General features: G+C 43.4%; 1 protein-coding gene across 2 annotated transcripts; it reads right to left on the reverse strand.

The window, feature by feature from the left end:
- Positions 1-8,639: 8,639 nt before the first annotated feature.
- Positions 8,640-20,524, reverse strand: tbx18 (T-box transcription factor 18). 2 transcript variants are annotated; one of them, XM_033648161.2, is made up of 8 exons: positions 19,989-20,524; positions 18,439-18,598; positions 17,856-17,957; positions 16,371-16,542; positions 15,119-15,286; positions 14,036-14,100; positions 12,592-12,686; positions 8,640-10,418 (listed from the first exon to the last, which is right to left on the reverse strand). In XM_033648161.2, the coding sequence occupies exons 1-8, from the start codon at positions 20,221-20,223 to the stop codon at positions 9,877-9,879; spliced, it is 1,539 nt and encodes a 512-aa protein (XP_033504052.2). In that variant the 5' UTR covers positions 20,224-20,524; the 3' UTR covers positions 8,640-9,876. The 2 variants fall into 2 exon arrangements, with proteins under 2 accessions (XP_033504052.2, XP_033504051.2); XM_033648160.2 differs by having other exon boundaries at positions 18,439-18,601; positions 19,989-20,518.
- Positions 20,525-20,840: the final 316 nt, after the last annotated feature.

The following is a 20,840-nucleotide window of genomic DNA, read 5'->3' on the forward strand; positions in this document are numbered from 1 at the left end:
CACATAACTGGCCTCTATGCAAATGCTAACTTCTGTGTTGAGTGCTCGGGGTAGCCAATTCCCCGAGGGAAGAGAGGCAGCGGGTGTAGAGGAAAGATATGGTAAATAGGTTTATTCCACTTTCACTAAGACTCAGTGTTTGAGGATGCCAGAGACCATCATTCTGTACATGGGGAACATTTTAAGGCAATGTCAGTGAACAGTTTTCTCATCAGCAGCATGTTTTCTTACGCTTTCATTGCTTATTGCTCACTTTTAATGTAAGCCACAATAATTTAATCCAATTTATTAAAATATGTCTCTGATGAAACACTATATTGTATCTCCTTTGGCTCAAAAAGTCTCCAGTATACAGTATGATCATTTCAAAGGGGCAGTTTTCCTCTTACCTGTGGTGCTATTTACAGCCCAGTCACTAGAAAAAAAATCTTGGCATTGTACAATTCTGCAAATCATGAATGTGTTACATCTGCACATTTTACACAAATCATGTAACTGTTTCTGAAGTGACATAATGTATGAACTGACTTTTGTCATCATGAGGTGGAGGGGACGGTGGATGGTGAGTCATTTAGGTGAGATGCCTGCCAAGCTGCAGCCTGCTCTTTGAGACCAGCAAACGACAAAACTGGTTGTTGTTTAGCAAGTTATTGCAGTGTTTCTGTCGGCTTCATTGGCTCCAAATATGGGTGTTTTGTAGTGACCTGTCAGTGTGTTTCCATTGGCTTTTTAGGCTCTAAACATTGGTGTTTTGTAGCAATCTGTCAGTGTGTTTCCATAGGCTTTTAAGGCTCCAAATGTGTATGTTTTGTAGCATCCCTTCAGTGTGTTTCCATCAACTTTATAGGCTCTAAACATAGGTGTTTTGTAGCAACCTGTCAGTGTGTTTCCATCGGTTTTTTAGGCTCCAAATGTAAGTGTTTTGTAGCATCCCTTCAATGTGTTTCCATCAGCTTTATAGGCTCCAAACATAGTTTTTTGTAGCAACTTGTCAGTGTGTTTTTATCAGCTTTGTAGACTCCAGACATAGGGGTTTTGTAGCAACCTGTCAGTGTGTTTCCATCAGCTTTGTAGACTCCAAACATAGGTATTTTGTAGCAACCTGTCAGCGTGTTTCCATCAGCTTTGTAGACTCCAAACATAGGGGTTTTGTAGCAACCTGTCAGTGTGTTTCCATCAGCTTTGTAGACTCCAAACATAAGGGTTTTGTAGCAACCTGTCAGTGTGTTTCCATCAGCTTTGTAGACTCCAAACATAGGTATTTTGTAGCAACCTGTCAGTGTGTTTCCATCGGCTTTTTAGGCTCCAGATGTGGTGTTTTAAGCCAAAACATGATCTTTTCCCCAACCATGACCAAGAAGTTTTTGTGCCTAAAACCTAACCACACATTTACCACAGGGCTGTTTTGTGGTAATAGGGGTGCTATATATCAGTCTAAATTGTTTTGGTGTGAGTTGCCGAGTGTTGGAGATATCAGCCGTAGAGATGTCTGCCTTTTCTCCAGTATAATAGAGCTAGATGGCACACTGCTTGTGGTGGTCAGAGCACCAAAAAATATTTGAAAACTCAACATCAATGTCTCTTTCCAGAAATCATGACCTGGTTACTCAAGATAATCCACAGACCTTGTTGTGAGCAGTTTCATGTAGAAACTATTTTCTTTTTACACTATATCTGCCAACTGTGTCACGGCGCAGGAAGAGTACATCTATAGCCAGCTAGCACCACTGAGCTAGCTAAGGTTACAGCCCGGCCAATGAGGACTTCATTGATGTTTATATCGTGTGCTATCATGAGCATGAGTCTCTTGTCCATGAATAGATGCACGCTTCCTTCTGCGCAGTGACACGGTTGGCAGGTGTAGTTCAGTTGAAAGAAAATAGTTCCTACTTGAAACTGCTCACAATAAGGTCTGTGGATTACTTTGAGTAACTGCATCATGATTTCTGTAAAGAAATGTAATTGTTAAGTTTTTCAAATAAATTTTTTGCACTTTGACCACCGCAAGCAGTGTGCCATCTAGTTCTATTATACTGGAGAGAAAGCAGACATCTCTACGGCTGATATCTCCAACACTCTGCAACTCACACCAAAACAATCTAGACTGATAAACGGCTCTACAGGTAAGAGGAAAAGTATTTTTATTTTGGGGTGAACTGCTCCTTTAAAGAGCGCTCGAGTTGGTGTTGATTTGTTGAGCTCATGTGCCGAACTGTGTAAACACTTTGACAGGATAGGTCAGGAGTTCTTGTAGGTGCTTGTAATATTCAGCACCAAGTGACAAGTGGAAAATGGAAGACTTCATATTTTAGCAATGCAAGCAGTGTGTGAGTGTGCGTGCATGTGTGTGTGTGTGTGTGAGTGTGTGTGTGTGCGTGTGCGTCTGTGCTTACGTGTGTGTAGGCACAGATAGCTTTGTAAATGCATACTTTGTAAACCGTCATATCTAGTGTTGTCATGACAACATACAGTTATATTCTGTAAATCAACAGAGTCAGTAGATCCAGAACTTTCTTTTTTTCACTCTCTCATTTAAGCTTCCCGTTTATAGTGTATGACCATATTGGTATGTCTGAGCTGGCGTGAATTCATACCCACACATGCAAACACACTCTAAAATGAAAACTGATGTCTCTCAGCTTTGGTTTGATGCCGCGGAGCTTTGGGGGTATTCGGTGTCATGATGAGATGCTTTGGCAGCACCGCAAAGTGTGTATTTATGTACAGCTAATGATAACAGTAAATCAAAGTTGTCTGCTTTAGATATTAATAGATACGAGTAAAGCTGATACGTTAAACATAGTGATTGTATTACTGTGAAACTTGTTGCGATGACACATTAAAATACCAGATGAAAAAAAAAAAGTTTTAAGGTGACAAGCCAAATCCACTTCTTCTCTACCAGCCAGTACAGGTAAGGCACCATTTACTCACAACTATCCTCTGAAAAATATGCCACAAAACGATACCTGCTAAATGAAGCAGTACCACAAATTATAGCCCTGTAAAATGTCATGTATGAGCAAACGTGTTCCCTCGAAATTCAAGTATTAGAATGATCACACTGGTGAGATCTGTGTTTCAACATTTGTAAGTAACTAAAGGATAAAATAAATCAAACTCAAAGGTGTTTATTCATCTTTTGCTGTCTGAGAGGGCAGAAACATACAGTTTTTTTAAATTATTGTTTACAACCTGAAGATGACACAACATACTAAACGATAAATTAACATACAAGATATCAATTGAATATATCAGAACTCAAATAACGACCAAACTTCACAAGCTACCTACTTTAAATACTGATGTCCTGATTCAGACATATTAAGTTGATTCAATTAAAATGTTGATTACTCTGATTTTGGGCTGCCACTAACGATTATTTTCATTGTCGACTAATCTGACGATTATTTCTTCGATTAGTCGACTAATCATTTCATCGAAAAATGTGTTAAAATGTTGAAAAATGTCGGTCTGTCTCGCCCAAACCCCAAAATTATGTCATCTAATGTCTTGTTTCACACTCACGCCAAAGGGTTTTAGTTCACTGTCATGGGAGAGTGTGTAAAGCTGCCAATATCTGAACGTAAGAAGCTGCAGTAAGAGTATTTTGGGGTACTTTTATAGTACTTTTCTATGAAAAATGACTCAAACCGATTAGTCGACTACTAAAATAGTCACCGATTATTTTAATAGTCGATTAGTCATCGATTAGTTGACTAATCATGGCAGCCCTACTCTGATTTCCAGTTTAGTTCAGCAACTAATTTCTTTGGGCTCGCCACAACGGCAGCAAAAAGCAGAAAAAAAAAAATGCTGCAATCTTCCCATAGATTCTAAGGTCTCCCTGTGTACATGTAAATCTGGTCATCGAAACCCGGCGCTTGGGCAGTGACTTGCGGTGTCAGACACTGACACAAACGCTGTCCTTTAATGTCAGCATGATGCGCGGCCAGTCGCCGTTATAGCTTAAAAGCGCTCGGCAACGTCAGGGGGAAACACAGCAGAACAAGGATGAATGTTAAAACAGCGAAAGTCCAAGTAGAGTGGCTGGGAGGGGTGGTGCATGTTCTTTTTTCCCAAATCTAACCATGTGCTTTTGTTGCTGCTTTTATTTTGAAAGAGACTGTATGTAAACTGTAAATTTCCTGTGAAAACGGAAGTGTATTATGAAAGAAGACAATGCATGTCGACCAAAGTCGGGCCGTCGGTGAGCACCTGTCGCCCTAGTTTTTGCGGTGTGTCCCGCACCGTCAGCACTTTGGCATCGGCGTCGATGGCTTTTCGGCCGATTGAGCATGTTGAATCGGCGGCAGAGCTTGTCGGTGAGAGAGATCACTCTGATTGGCTGTTCAGGTTTTAGTCCCTCGCCTCTGTAGCGAGTGAATCTGCCTGTAGTGAAACCGGGGCTAACCGGTGCTTCCTCCTCAGGCTCCACTTCACTCAGCTGCCCGACAGATCCGCTGCCTCTTCCCACTTTAACCTGAATAACAAACCGGAGCTAGCTGGGAGCGGCTAGCAGAGCGTTAGCCGCAGCATGACCAGAGGGAAACACAGCCAGTTAGCCTCTGCTAGCCTCCGAGCTAGCCCCAGCTTTCTGTTTGAATCCAAACAGACGCAGAACGTACGTGCTGCTTGTCGGATGTAGTCCGTGTAGTGTGTTAAAATGCAACTGACACAGGGCGACTTGAGGTGATGTAGACGACGCAAGAGTTGGCTTTCGTCGCTGCTAGTTCTTTGTCGGTTTGGTGTGTCCGCACCTTAAGAGGCTGAAGTTGACACTGCGTCCCAGAACATCAACAACCAACACACCCAGGGTACCTTGCACGTCTTAACTGGACATTGAAAGTCCATGAAAATACGTTGATATGTGACGAGGTCGGAGTGACAATGTGTTTTACATGTCTATGAGATAACTTGTATTTGAATGTAGAGGAAATCACAACCATTAAATGAAGGACAACTAATCTGTGCTTGCTCTGCCCCAAAGACATCGCCAACAGCAGATTAGATAACTGATAACTTTATACAAATCTTGAACACATATAAACACACATAGTGCCCCTGCTCTCTGCTGCCTCCCTGTCCCTCCTCCCTCCTCTGTCCTCCCTTCTTGTCTTCCTTCTCCAGGCGGATAGCGTGTCAAATCTGTCACGTCGGCACCTGGTCATACACAAGTGTTAATGTCCCCACCTTCAGCCGAGAATCACCGGACCACTGACACCATACAGGAGTGTGTGTGTGAATATATGAGTGTGTGTGCCTGATGTAGATTTAAATTTGATCTATCCTCCCTAAATCAGAACTCCGACAAAGCCACATATCCAAAGGAACTGAAGGAGACTAAACTAGCACTGTGTGTAAATGTGCATATTTCTGTCTGTGTTTCTGTTCCAGTGTGTGTGTGGTACGGATGCACCAGGCAGGGGGCCCGTCCCCTGTCACTCAGAAACAACAAGCCAATCATTCCTGGGTTCTAAAATAAGCTCTCCTCCCTCCCCCCCTCACATGTGCTCCTCTCGTCAGCACCTCTCACCTTCAGAGTGACAGGAGACAACTGAGGGCGAGGAAACGGGTGACAGCAGCAGAGAGTCAGCAACTTTTGGGATAAATACTTGGGAAAGGTGAAAAATCAGGTTCCTGCAAAGCTAAATTAACAGATCAAAGTTTTGCAACAAGTGCAGCTCTGCAGTGTTAGTAGTATGCTGTACAGTTGTGACCTAACGGACAATTTAAATTTCAGATTAGAGAGCGCAAAAAATGTGGCATGTGTACAGCCCCTTACAGTGGTCGTATACACAGGCATCAGTTGTGTATGACCACTGCCATATCTTAAAAAATAAAATCAAGAAACTAATTGCATTTAAACTGTGTACAATGTGAGTTCGAAATGGCTTTGAGAGTTCAATCTCGGATCTATTCGCGATTCCAGCTGTAGTTTCTTGCAATCTTTCTGTTGCACAGTAGGGTTGGGTACTGAACTTGGTACTTTTAAGGGTACCAACCGAATTACCTCGGCACTATGGAGTACTGATTCACATTAAATCCATCACTGGCAAATTTTGGTACCTGAGGCCGGCAAAGGAGCGCTACGAAGCTGCCAGATTTAACTTCAGACAAGAGGCGGAAGCGTCCTGAAGCCGGCCACTGAGCTCCGCAGCTGCTCTGTTGGCTTCATAGCAAACCAGAACTATCCCTACAGCAACAAACTGCTGTGATGATTGAATCACGAGAGTTGGCTAGCAGAATCTAGTCTACTGTAACCCAGCTGTTGGCTCCAAGATTTCTTTGTTTCTTCTTTTTTTTTGTATTGACATTATGGGACTTCCTTGACCAGACAACCTGGTCTCACTCCGAAGTCGTTGAATACCAGCGCTTTGTTGGTGACTTCTGGCATCAGACACCAATGAAAAGCTGGCCTTTGCATCAGGGGGAAACGTAGCCGGACAACAACCTAAATTCAGGGGCAAAAGTTCGAGAAGGGTGGGAGGGAGAGAGGGGTGGTGGATGGGTCCAACAACCACTGACTTTCACCCAAGAGGCTGGTGTTCGCTTCCTGTAAGATTCTAAGTCCAAACCCTGTTGTGTTTTTTCCTAAACCCAACCAAGGAAAAAAGCATACATTTTCGGTGTTGTACCAATGTAGTGCGTTTATTTGGAAAGAGACTGAATGTAAACGTTAAATTTCCTGTGAAAACGGAAGTGTATTTTGAAAAGAAACATTAGCTATGTTTCCATCCAAAAGTGATTTGAATCATTGGGAAATGCGCATTAAAAGAAATACGAATCCTGTGTGTTTCCATTAAATGTACGGGCTTTGGTGAAAACTATGAACTCGTCGACTTTTCTGCAGAACCGGAAACAAAACAAGTCTCACATTCTTCTTCTATGTTTTCTGGCGGTTGGCAACCAGCTTGTAAATGCATTACCGCCTTCCCGGCCCGGAGTGTGGATATCACCATGGAGAGAGGTGCGCTACGTCAGACTTAATTCGAACATAACTGTTTCCATCCCCCGTTTTGCGAATCAACATTTTTTTGCATCAACCAAAACCCGGCTAAAGTGAGCGTATTTTAGTTTGTGCAAATCAGGGGATTTTAATTCGAATTTTGGCGTTTCCATCATAATTTTCCAATGCGATACTTCTAGATGCGCATCTAAACAGGCTGTTGGAAACATGGCTAGTAGCTCAGTCCATAGGGACTTGGGTTGGGAACTGGAGGGTCGCCTGTTTGAGCCCCCGTCCGGACCAAATATGGAGCGTGGACTGGTTCCTGTTCAGGAAAGGAGTGTTTTCAGGGTCTAATTCCCAGATCTATTTGCAACTCTAGCTGTAGTTTTTTGTAATCTCTTGGTTGCACAGTAGGGTTGGGTACCTAACTTGGTACATTTAAGGGCAGTGATTGAATTATGTCGGTACTACCAAGTACTGATTAACGTTAAATCAATCAGCAACTTTCCAGCAGCCAAAATTATCACTACAGCACCAGTCTGCTGCAAAAATTCAGTGTCTGGTCTTCTTTCTTTCCCACATTATTTTAGTATCAGCCCAGCATCACTGCTAGACACATACACACACACAAGCAGACAGTCAGAGACAGAAGATTAGCTCTTTGTGTGATTAGCAGAGAGCCAAAAAGCAGAATTGCATTTTTGTCAACTACGTCACCCCTGCAGCTTGTTTATTTTAGAGAAGGTAAAATACCTAAAAATTGTACTGTTGGATACCGGTACCAAATTCCAGGGACCAGTATCACTCAAATTGTAAATGGTACCTGACACTATTCCACAGAGATGATATAAAGATAAAACACTGTATAATTTGGGGAGCTGCTGAAGTTTTTGTTGTCTGCCAACGTTAGGCTCTTTAGTAGCTAGTCCAAAAGATGAAGTGTGGCACTTGCCTTGTTTTCTTTTCAAAATTTATTTTGGGTTCGAGGTAGAGGAGAAAAGTCTCTGTGTTTTGTCTCGGGTTCTCGGAGCCGTTAGTCGATGTGCTTGTTCAGGTGGTAAAATGGGTTAAAACGACAAAGCAAACAGCTTTCTGAAAAATCTTGGCGAAGCTTTCAGCAGAGTTGTATGACTTCGGAGGAGGAGGGTGGGGGGGTCAATTCTCAGGGATCTACATGAACTTTGAGACTGTGAGGTCACACACACACTCAACCCAACCACCTGTTGCCACACACACACAAATGTGCACACTCACACATGTCCGCACCATCACACCCACATCCACATTCACCGCACACCCTGCCTCGTGTGACTCGTCGGTTCGGCAGAGTTGTAGGTATTAGTTTGCACGGCCATTACACAATGAGGACGATGTGTTATTTGTGTGTGTGTGTGTGTGTGTGTGTACGTACGTGTGTGTGCTAAGAGTTGTTATTTCTCCCTGTCTCCTGTGGTATTTTTTCTTTTTTTTTTTTCTTGTGGTATTTTTCATTTCTCTGGAATCCAGAGCCTGTGGAACAACCCCAGTAAATGACTGCTCTATCACACACACACACACATGCACATACATGAGGGACAACACACACAGTCCTCCGTCTTTGTTTGCACAAGGAAATATTATATTGTAAGCACTGTAATTGCTTTCCTTTAAAAAAAAAAAATGTGTAAAGAAAACACTCACACACACGTATGTTCACAACTGCCTTAATAAACAACACCAAATCAGTTAAATTAGTAAGATACTGATTACATATTAACATTGTGACATGAATAGATATATTTTATTTGGCTCAAAAAGGTCACAGAACATGTTAATGTCCTTGGCCAAAGGGCGTGCTGCTGATATAGCGCGTGTTTGCAAAGAAAAGCTTTTCGGTCAAGTTCAGGGTTGGCTGTTGCGTACCTGACCCGGTCTAAAGAGCAGAAGCAGGTGCATTGGGGGTTTTTAAGTGCGAAGGGTCACACAGCCCTTTATATACACATCTCTCTTCCCGCCCGCCTTCCCTCCCTCCCGCTATGTACAGAGTTGTCATGTGCAGTTACGTCTGTGTCACACAAGGGAAGATGTACTTCAGCCCGACGTCCAAACAGCTGCATCAAGTAAACGTCTGTCAAACCAGACTCAGAATATGTAGCTCAGTCCGTCATCCATCATCCTCCCACAGCTTTAACCTCGTCAGTCCATAACTGTCACTGGGATATCTCCCACGGTCTCTCATGACCGTGATGTCATCATGTTAATATGTGACAGGCTCCTGGTGTTGTGTGTAAAAGTTGTTTTTAAAGTCTGAGTGGTGAAAGGCCCTGCCTGTAGTGCATGTTACTGAATGGACTTTAGCTGTTTGTTATTCCAAAGACTTGATGGAGAACACCACCAGGCATGACACAGAGTCTAATCGACAAAAGGAGTTTAGTCAATGTATCCCATAAAAACAAGTTTAAAAGTAGTGTTCAGTAACTCCATCCAGAGTAGGCAAGCTCACGGAGGCAATGTAAAATGCTGTGTGAGTCTAATAGTTACTGCTTCAGGGCTTCCTGCCAGGGATTGAAGTGCTTGCTTTGAGTGCCTGGGCCAGCCCAGTTTCTGCCCAATCCATTTTCAGTTCCAGTTCAGTCACTGGGTTACATTGTTTGGACTCTGTATCCAAAGCGGCAGGAAGTTTCTCCCTATAGTGACCACCGCAGCTGCACATGCATGTCCTAGAGAACATAACTGAATGATACGAACTTGGTAAAAATATTCCCTTCAGTTAAAAGGAGCTTTGACGAGCTCTTTATGCTCACAGAGACGATGGCATCATCTGTCCCTCCTCTCTGTTTGTCCTGATGCTTGTTCAGCACATGGATGATTAATTCGTTCTGAAAAGCAACTTACACCCGTTCCAGGGTGTCATTTTGTTTTTCGTGAAATGTCCGGAGTCAAATTCAGCCCATGTGGGCAGTGACCTGTGAGGCCCCACCTCCCGACTGGCTACCTGCCAGTCCTAAAGTCCGGGAGTCAAACAAGAAGCCCTGCTGTCCTCCGCTGAGTACGCCCAGACTGTCCGTTAGAGTCCCACTGGGAGACGAGCCAAGGAAGGCACTCTGATGATTGGCAGTGGCAGCGGCGGCCATTTTATCAGGGCTGGCTGCGAGGCGTGGTGACGGAGGGAATGTGTAACCGTACAGGCTGTAGGGCGGTGTGTGGAGGCGAAGCCCAGCGTAGCCCTGCGGGGTGGGGTTGGATAGATAGCCAAGTTGAGAGGCAGGGAGGGGCAGGGAACAGAATCCTTCGCCTTCATACGCTGATGGACCTCTGGGAGAGGGGAACGGCTCCGGGGGGTTGCTGTAACGATGGAGCGGGTGTGTGGGTCGGCTGCAGGTGTAGTCAGGCGGGCTCAGAGGGCAGACCTGGAAAGGTGAGGAGCACGGGGACGTGGAGAGCAGATGAGATGTTGGTCCGATCCCACCGTGAGCTCCTGGGATTCCTAAAGAAACAGAAAAACAGAAAAGTGAAACCTAAATCTAAACAAATGAGTTGTTGTGTTCAAAAACTAGACAACTCGTGCAGTATCATCCAAGTCTCAGTTATACAGTCATATGTTCAGACAGCCTCTGATGGGGAACTTAACTAAAAGTGGAAGTTACCTGTGCTCTTTTCAAAGCCAAACGTCATTGACAAAAGCTGTAATTTTACCACGCTGAAGGAGCAGGAGCTGCTGGTCTGAAGCTAAAATAATTTGTTTGTGTTATTGTGTGAATTTTATGAATCCAAACTAGCTTTTTAAAACACCAAAGTCACACAGCAACACAAACAAACACATGGAGGCAGAGGTAGACCAGCAGCTCTCAGGCTCAGTGAGGTAAAACTACTGTTTGAGTCGATGGAGTCACTGCACGAATTGTGTGAGAGTTTGTGAGTGGATGTTTTGATATAGTTTTGCAGTTGTTAAATGCAGCCGCCTGTGACTTTTCTCAGTTTTTGGATTCTTTGGCATGCAAGAGAAACCAAGTTTTCTTCACAAATTAAACGTTACACAGAACAAGTCTCATTTGGAAGGGTGGAGTATTCATGTAATGCTGCCTGACCTCTAGTGAGATCTACACAGTGAGGTATAGGTCTACTGGTTTAACATTTTTGGAGTGAGCAGGTATTGGATCACTACTCTGTATTTACACATACCCTGGGTGCAGTTGTGCTAAATATTTAATCTGAATCAGAACGATCTGGATTTTAAAACCTCACGTTTTGCTTTCCTGGATCAACTACTTTTGTGCTGTTTTTTTCAGAGCAACATTAGATTGGATCACCCTGATCCAGATAGGCCTGCAAATGTTTTGAGATAGTCAAATCTGGGTGACAGGTGCCCTAAATGTGACTGTAACATAATTTAGACTACTGACTGAGTAAAGAACAACTGGTAGAACAGCCAGCATCAGGGTGTTTTTTTTTTTTTGTAAAGACAGGAAGCAGCATTGGGAATGCAATTGTTAGAAACTACTTTTGACTGAGTCATTCTTATTAATATAAAATGATAAATGAAAGTTAAAATTAAGTAGTTTTTGTTTGATATTGACAGCTATTTTTGGGGGTTTATTGTATGACAACAAAATCCTTTTTTTTTTGTCTTTACTATACTGAAAAGCCTAATAGGTAGCCTATAGCGTCTACTTTATCTTCCTTATCACTGTAGCAGTCATACATCTGTTTATATTTTGTACTTCATTTGTTTATGTTTGACCAGTTTAAATTTTTTATGGCATTTTGTTGCCTGAATCCAGCCTTCTGTGGCGATCAGGAAAATCCAGATTTTTTTGCATCAAAGGTATCCCAACCCTATGAAAATGTTTTTGACAACACACGTTGAAGGTTTGATCCTGAAAAAAATCAAAACTGGATTATATGATCAAATGACCCATTTTCAAGATCTGATCCAATCTGAAAACCAAAATTCGATCAGATTACTTCTGAACAACTGAGCACTGAGTTGAAATGTTGTTATCAGTCGTCCCTGAAAATGACCTTATTACATTAACCAGACAAGGACCTGTTGTGGCCGGCCAAATAACATCAGTGTGTTTGTCAAAAGTTGGGTGGAATGGGCTTCAACCCAATCACCAGAAAAAATGTTGGCATTGTACGTTTCTGCAAACCACAGATACGTTGCAATTGTACGTCTGTAGGTCTCCTTACATTTGAACACTGTGATTATGATCAGGCACTAAAACAACTTGCTTATGGTTAGGAAACGATCATGTTTTGGCTTAAAATACTGGTTTTGGTGGCACAATTTCTCTGTAAAAAACAACTGCTTTTTGTTACACTATAACCAGTTCTAAAAACAGCAACGGGTTGCTGAAAAACACCCATGTTTGCCTGTTGGAAACACAACTAGTTTTGTTTTTTGTTGGTCTTGGTCTGCAGCTTGGCAGGTGTCTCGCCTTTGTTACACGCCATCCACCACCCTCCTACACCACCGGATGACAAAGTGGGCTCATATATAACATCACTTTAGAAACACTGATATGATGCCTATGAAACGTTTCCATGGATAACACAAACATACAATGCCAACAACTTTCTCGTACAAAGACTGCCTCGTAAGCTGGATGTCGTGACTTATTCTCCGTCTTCAGAGAGCTCCTGTCAGTTGACTCTACCTTGCTTGGTGATGCCAGGGATGTCCTCAAATGTGAGCGTTCGCAGAGATGGACGCCAGAACGCATAAGACTCAACCAAGGCCTCCAGACCCATCCTGTAAAACACACACGAATACACACGTTAACACACACACGAGCGTTACTTACAAATCATCAGAAAACCACTCAGAGCAGGAACCACTCGTCTCGCACTTTGTTTAGTCACCGATGCAGCTGCAGCCGCCCTCTCCCAGCATGCCTCACATTACACCAACCACCTGGCGGCCATCTTAGTCGCCCGTGGGGCCCTCTCTCGCTGTCTCCATGGAGACCACAGGTAATGAGGGGCATAAACGCCACGTTGCGATTGGCTGCTGCCAGCCGGGTGCTCGGAGGTAATTGCTTTCACACGGCTTTTACGGGCGAATCAGGACGAAGGAGCAGGAAGCCGCAGCAAGGATTTATGAGGTGGGACTCCCCTTCCCCCCAATCTGCGTCTCCCTCCTCCTCTAGGTGGGGCAGAGGGTTGCTGTGGCGGGGTAATGCGAGTGCTCTGTTACCCCTCGTTAGCGTGAGGATAAAAGTCCTCCCCCCCGCGGGGTTGTAGCCACGGTGATAATTTAGACAAGCTGCCCGGAGCGGTTGTGTGTGCTCCAAAGCAGCCTATCAGAGCACAAGTTTATTTAGCAAACTGCTTAACTCTTCCTGTAATATTTAAGGGGAGCTTTTTCTTTTCGGCCTTCCTGAGTTTAACTTTTATAGGGTCAGCTGTCAGGGTTATCCAGTTTGCTGTTCTCTACCTTCCTCCCTCTCAGATTTTCTGTCTTGCACGTTCCCTCTCCTCCTCTTTCTCCTGCTCTCCCCCTTCCTCTCCCCTCCTCTCTAATGATTTCTGTGCGGCCTCAGGGGAGTGGCTGTTGGGAGACTGCTGGAGTTTTACTGCCGTGTTGTTTTAATGCTGTGTTTATATATGTTTAGAAATGTGTTTATACAGATTTTCTTCAGGACACTCTTGACTTTTATTATTTTGCTGTTGATGTTTATGTTCTCGAGGCCGACTGGAATCTGACGCTCCATTTAGGTTTGCAGCCGAGGTTAGATTTTTCCCTCTCAGAGCTTGTGCCTGTAACTGTGCAGTTGTGGGGATTAATGTGCCTTTAAAGTTAGCACATTTAAATGAAAATGCATCATCGTTTAACACGGTGAAATCATAATAATATGTGCCACGTCTGTTCAGTTGAGTCAATTTCTGTGCTGCCATTTAGGACAGATTTAATGGGGAGGCTGTTGCACGTTTTCCATTTGAAAAAAATAAATAAATACAAAGCTTTGCTCCCCATAAAATCAGACTGAAATAGCCGTGACAAAAACCACAACCAAGCCAGAATATAATGCAGTCATGCATCCCACATTACCCCTAATGCACTAGATAATGTGAAAATCTCTGTGGTTGAATTGAACTCACCGGTTTCTGCCAGAGTCTCTGAAGCCTTTGGCAAACGGGTTTCTGTCAATTTTCAGCCTTGTAATCTGAAAAGTAAAATAAGACTCTAATTATTTCCCCCCAAAAAATCCAGTCCATGATAACACACACTGTGTAATGGAAGATGTTTTTTCCAGCCCAAATAATTTTCGTTGTCTGTAATAAGTCAGATCTATAAATAAGTACATTAATGTGATGGTTTCTGCCAACTGTGCTGTTTGTTCACATTAAATATATATAGGACTACATGCATGTGCTTGTTTCCTTGCACATATATGTGACTTTGTGCATGTGTGTGTGTGCGCACATGTCTGTGGGGCTGCCATAGGGCTGCCCAGGCTGTGGGTGGTGTTTAAGGCCCAGCTCTGTGACCCGCATCCAAAGGGACTTTTTATAGGCATTGCCACCATGTTCTGACTTCAGCCATCCTGCACTGTGGGCCGACCAACCCCGGCTAACATCCTACTTCAAAGCTTATATTGCAAAAATCCAGAAAAACCAGTAGCTTTGAAATTTGGTGGGAAAATTCAGAAATTATGAGACGCTCAAGCAACATAGAAAACTACTCCAAAAATCAGCTAGAGTGAGAAACAAGGTTATTTTTTAACAATCAATCCAATAAACATTTCCTTGGTAGAAGTGGTAAAACACTTCCAGGGAAAACTGCAGGAACTTTCTCACACTCTCGATCTCTGTTTTGCAAAACACACACACTCACACACTCACAAAAGAATCTGCCTTTAAAATGCTGCCCTGACCAGCGTGCAAAACAAAATTTTTACAATTCAGAAATTGTTTTTTATTTAACTTTTCTTATCATCCGTTCTGTTTGAAACTCGTAGCTGAAGCTGCTCCATTAAGACCTGCGTACGTTTATTTTAAACCCTTATCAGTCATCACTAGTTAGTCACTATAAACAGTACGGAACTACAAAACAAACTGTAACAGGCTCTCTGCTGGCGGCTCCACTCAGAGCAGCACTGCTGGGTTTCTTGGCCACGTTGGCCGTTTCAGCGGCTTTGGATTTAGGAGGAAATGTGTTGGTGTGGAGGTCAGCTCTGCTACCTGTTGATTCTGATACGCTGTGACGGTGGTGAACACAGTCTCGGGGAAGGCGAAGGTGCGGGTGCCCTCCCCAGCAGGGATGGCTCTCACTGGGGATAACTCCTCTCCACACTCCTTACGGATCACATGGACCCGCGGCTGGTACTTGTGCATGGAGTGCAGAATGATCTGAGCAGGGAGGGGGAAAATCTGTCAGGCTTAAATTACACAACAGTGATTTAAAGTTATTTATTCACAGCTATAAAATAGCACGTGTTAATAAATGCACCTGCACACACAGAAACATCCACAGTTTTTCATATGAGAGACCTAAAACTTAGACGGGGAATTATGGAGCTGGCAACAATGTAAGGCCGAAGCCATGGAGTCAACACTGGGAGGGGGACCAGATCTGCCAGGAGGTCTGCCCCCGCCCCCCAAAGACCTGCAGTACATAATGCTATTTATTATATTATTTTCGACAGCAATGCATATCATAGCAGTGGGTTTTTTTGGTAATTTATTTAATCAATATATTGAGGAACATTGTGAGAAGATTTTATTATCTACGGGGATGTGTCCCCCTCAATATATTTTATAATTACTGCCCTGCAACAGTGTCAAAATTGTGAATTTTTTTTCTACATTTTTAATATTTGTCATATTTCTTGTTATTACTGCAGAAAAATTCAGTTGCAGGCTTTTTTTGTCTCATAAAATTTGACTTTTAAATTCTTACGTTTACAACTGTTTCAAATAATACAAAAAGAGTAGTGTAATTATCACAAAAAATATATATAAATATATTTATTTATTTTGTATTTATTTATTTAACAGGGACAGTGCACAGCTACTTAGCTGCACCAGAGTTAGCTACAAGCTAGTTTTCATCTGTAGTCACTGGGCAGGAAACAGAATAATTTCTCTGCTAAAAGACACAATTATATATATGTATATATATTTATATAAAATCAGTTAGAAAATAGAACATATTCATGACACAACGGCTTCAACAATTAAACTAAAACACTGAGATATAACAAGATTTCATAATGTTAGATCAAGTGTTTGAGCTGTATATTAAATAGTCTTATATAACGTTAAAGAGGCTTTAATTGTAAATAATAATATATACATTTTATGGTGATATAATGACACTTTACATAAGTTAAAACGGTACAAATACAAAAATATGCATATATACCCATGCCTATCACAGACATATAGTAGCATCATATATTATTTTCCAGACACTCTTGGTTGTGTCACTCACATGTCCCTGATCGTCCAGTTCGTTGTTGGTCAGTTTGAGTTTGTCGAAGCTGACCACCTGACGCATCCACGTCTCTCCTGAGGCCGGAGAGTCCGGGTGGATGTACACTCTGGGCGGCACGGGCGAGTCCGCGTTCCCCGCCACCATCCACTTGGAGCTGTGGTACACGTACCTACACACACGCAGAGGGAGGTAAATGAACACAATGTCCCCAAGTTTGTTTCTTTTTTCACCCCACTGTACAGTCAGTTGCACAACGAAAAAAAAACACCACAAAAAAGATTTTGTCACCAGCGATCAATAATAATAATACTAATAATCACAAGTAGAGACCTTTATTAAAAAGTCGAAAGAGAGCGAGGATTGAATATCAGTGACGGGAATAACATGACTCCATCCAATTATCAATCAAGTCCGAATTGTAATTTAATTGTCCTGCAGATTTCATATTTGAGCCACTTTTATCCTAAAATTATAACTTTATTTATATCGCACATTTAAACACAGAAGAAATCACACATTATTTTAATGAACATAAACTTATTTTTCTTATGTGCAACATTTAATCTAAAGAAGTTGAACAAAGCCAAATCAACTGTCTTTGATTTTACAGCAGGCCTGAAGCTGCTTTGTCCTATTTTCGGTTCGTGCAATTAAATGTGTCACAGCTTAAAGCTGAGGCTTAAAGTCTCGCAGCCTTCAGCTAGAGCCCAGACTAATTATTTCCTCATCTGACTCAAGGTGCGTTCATCACCTGCTGTTCAGCGTTTGGTTGAGTGCAGAGCTGCAGACTCTGTGCGGCGCGCTGTCGCCTGCAGCTCTGCACTGAGACGCGCATGTGAACGCCACATTTCCTCCGCAGGTCGCCTCTCTGGCTCTGTGCGCTATCTTGTCAGCCTGGCCCAGTAACATGTCCTCTGTGTCACTCGTCACTCCGCCGCGCCGCTAAAAATGTGTTCACATATAAACGGCTGCTGGACGTTGGAAATGACAGAGCTGCAGTGTATAGCATGCAAAGACTTGGCTGCGTTTGACGCCGTTGCAATAACACGCTGTTTTCTTCTGCGTTATAACGACATTTGTCGGTTTGACCCGTGAGGGTGGAGAGGTTAGGCATCCAAAAGGCCTTTCTCCAAAAGGGACGGCAAAACCGCCGTGACAGCAGCCCGCTGCCAAGCGCCATTTGTGGAGACAGAGCTGGGGTTGCACAATTGAAAAATCTTGGGTTGTCCCAGGATCAGTGTGTATGGAGTCTAAATTAAGAATACATGCTAACGACAATTACTGTAATGTTCCGGTGCTATAGGACATGCATGTGAGGTCATAGGCCTCCTCTGTACCTCTCTTATATTTACACTCACTCTGATATTTATATTTTATTCAGACTTGTCTCAGATGCCATTTTTAAATGTATAAAAGCATCATAACATCTTCTAACACTGGCAGGCATTGTGGAGTGTGTGTGTGCGTAAATGCGCGTCTTACCTGTACCGTTTGTTGTCCACGGGAATTATATCCATGGCAATGTAATACTGCTGATGTGGGTCCAGGCCCGTAATTTTCACTCGCATAGCGGGGAACATCCGCCTGACAGGAAAACCAAATAAATCATCAGCATTGTAGATTTCCGATCAGCTTCAGGCGACATGGATTTACAACACACACTCATTATTACTCGAGTTTGATATAAAAATAAAGCTGGAGCAGAGGAGGCTGTTAAACTGTCGTCCTGTTAGATCTGTGAGAAATAATCAGCTCTGTCAAATCAGCTGATTAATCTGCGTCAGTGCCTTATTTTAGTAGATTATTTGTCAGTGTTATTATGACTCTTATTTTATTATTTACTGTTTTATATTTTAATTGCCCCCTCTTCTTTTACAAAGCTGATTTTGAGAATTACGCACAAGAATCCCAGTGTATCTGCGCTTCCCTGCGCATGTGCAAATTGCAATAAATTAAACAAATATATTAAATATTTGTCTGCATGCTTTTATTATAAGCTCTTTTCCCCCAGTGTAGCACAACTCTTTCTTCAGCAGTCTCTTTCCCCCGAGCATCAGGCTCTCACCGTCCAGCCTTGGTAATGATCATTTCCGTGCCAATCTCGTGGAACCGTTTCCACAGGTCTGATCCCTGCAGGTCCACCCGGGTCTCCTCTCCGCTGCCGGTTACCGGCGCCGTGCACACAGCTGCAGGCTGCGGGCTCTCCAGCAGCGCGTCCTCGCTCTCTGCTGCACCGGAGAGACGCGACATTTAACACATATTAACACCAACACAGGCCCAAACATTCACATGTGCAGGATGTTATTACGCGTCTTGTGACTCAGAGAAAAACAGAATACATTTTAAATGCACACACACGGCTATAACGTTAGATAGAACACATTTTGCTTTGACATACAGCCCTTATTAATATGACTTATTATTGGGTATATTAATGCACATATATATCATTTAAATGGTCTCATTGCAGTGAGTGTAGCAATGATAAAAAAACAACTTTCAGCAGCCCACGAAAAAGTCACAAATGTTCCCACACACTGCAACTTATTTATACTGCAAGGATATTAAAACGCTTTAAAGCAGCCTCATGATTTTGTCAGAATATTTCACTTTTATGTCTTCAAACTAAAGTCACCCTGCTCATTACTGAATATATGGTATATTATGATACAGTAGAAAAATGGCAACTTTACTGTACACTCATAACCGAACTCCACTTCCAGTCCCAGCAGGAAGTGTAATGGTTTTCATGATGGAGCACTTGGGTTGGAGGATATGTTTAGAGGACACCCTAATAATGGTGTTTATGTGTCTCACCGCTGTTGTTATTTGCGCTGTTCCACACAGGCCTCGCCAGGTGGTGGGAATTTATGGACACTAGACGTGGGCCTAACGAACACAAAGACGAGCCCACTCAGCCAAGTGCCTTTTTTAAAACGTGCAGCAGATTTAAATCCTAATTTGTCAGGGCCGCTCGGGTTTGTGCCTCTTTCTCTGCTGCAGAGCTCTTCGCGTCCTTTTCCGTGGCACTTTCCTGCCTTTATACGCTGCTAATTGGCGTGTTTATGATTGCAACACAACTCATAAAGCGCCTCACATTAGTCACACTCACACCACTCATATTTACTAGACCAGGGGCCACGATATGATATCACATTTCCACTGTGTGGCTCAGTGACCAGAGGATAGCATTGTTTTACTTTTGTGCGTCTTATTATTTAATTTTCCTCAGCGATAGAGAAGAGAAGAGAGCATGCGTGATCCTGGTGGAGAAAACAGTGCTGATTTTTATTAAAAAGGAAAATCAGAGCAAGTTTAAATCGTTTTCTTGAAAATTAATATTAGTAAAAATGTACGTAGCCTTTTAAATAATTAGCGGAATAATAGTAGAAAGATGTGACAGTGATTACAGCCTACAGTGAGAAATTATAATTGTATGTAACATGGATTTTATTTTAGATTCATTTCAAAATAATAGGTAGGACTAATATGGTGATGCTGCCGTATAAAGAGCCTGTCGTCATTTATAATTTATTTTATTGCTTTAATTTTATTATCATTATCATTATTATTATTATTATTATTATTATGTTTTTGTTGTTGTTATTTACTTACGGGATCCGTCACTGGCACACTCCGCCTCGCTGCTCCGGTCGCTGGTGCACGCTCTGTCGGCTCGCGGCCCCGGGCTCCCGGTCAGATCAGACACATCAGTCCCGTCCTCGTACCCGGGGGACCCCGCAACTCCCCCGGCCGTCCTGCGTCTCTTCTCCGCTCCGATCAGCGCCTCCACGGAGAACGCGTGCGCCTTTACGCTCAGCGCGCACGGGGACCGCCGCTTCTCTGCCATTTCCCTCGGTCTCGGGACCAGAGGCACGAGAGGGAGGAGACGGCGTCACGAGCTTTGCAGGGAGCGAGAAAAGTTCACAACACGGACAGTCGGTGAAAAGAAAACACGGGGGGAATCCACAGTGACAATCCGGTGCCTTTTATGCGGCGGGTTGTCCGCCTCTGGAGCCGGACAGCGGAGGACACAGAGGGAACCGGGACGAGCTGTAGTAACGTCTCCGTTATCCGTGAAAGCCGTGCGGACTTTTGGAGACCGTCAACAACCGGAGCTTAGAGCAGAGCCGGAGCGGGGGACCTGTCAGTCACAGCGCACAGCAACCAATCACGAGTGATCACAGCCCCCCGGAACTCTCCCGTGGTCCCGCCCGCTGTGGGGGCCGCTCGTGCCGCCTTATGGGGTAAAAGTGGAGCTGGTGAATGAATCATGTCTGCAGGGTGAAGGAGCGCGAGGAGCGTCTCTCTGGGGGCATCGCGCGCATTTTCACACACCGGCATGACATGCTTTGCATATCTGGCCATTAGTACCTCTGGACGGTGGCCGCGTAGCCACAAACCTGCAGATAAACTACTCCTACAGCAAATTTGTGCGCGTGTGAGAGTCATTGTGTCATTATCTTC

Source organism: Epinephelus lanceolatus, chromosome 13 (genome assembly GCF_041903045.1).
Source record: "Epinephelus lanceolatus isolate andai-2023 chromosome 13, ASM4190304v1, whole genome shotgun sequence".
NCBI classification, from domain to species: Eukaryota; Metazoa; Chordata; class Actinopteri; order Perciformes; family Serranidae; genus Epinephelus; species Epinephelus lanceolatus.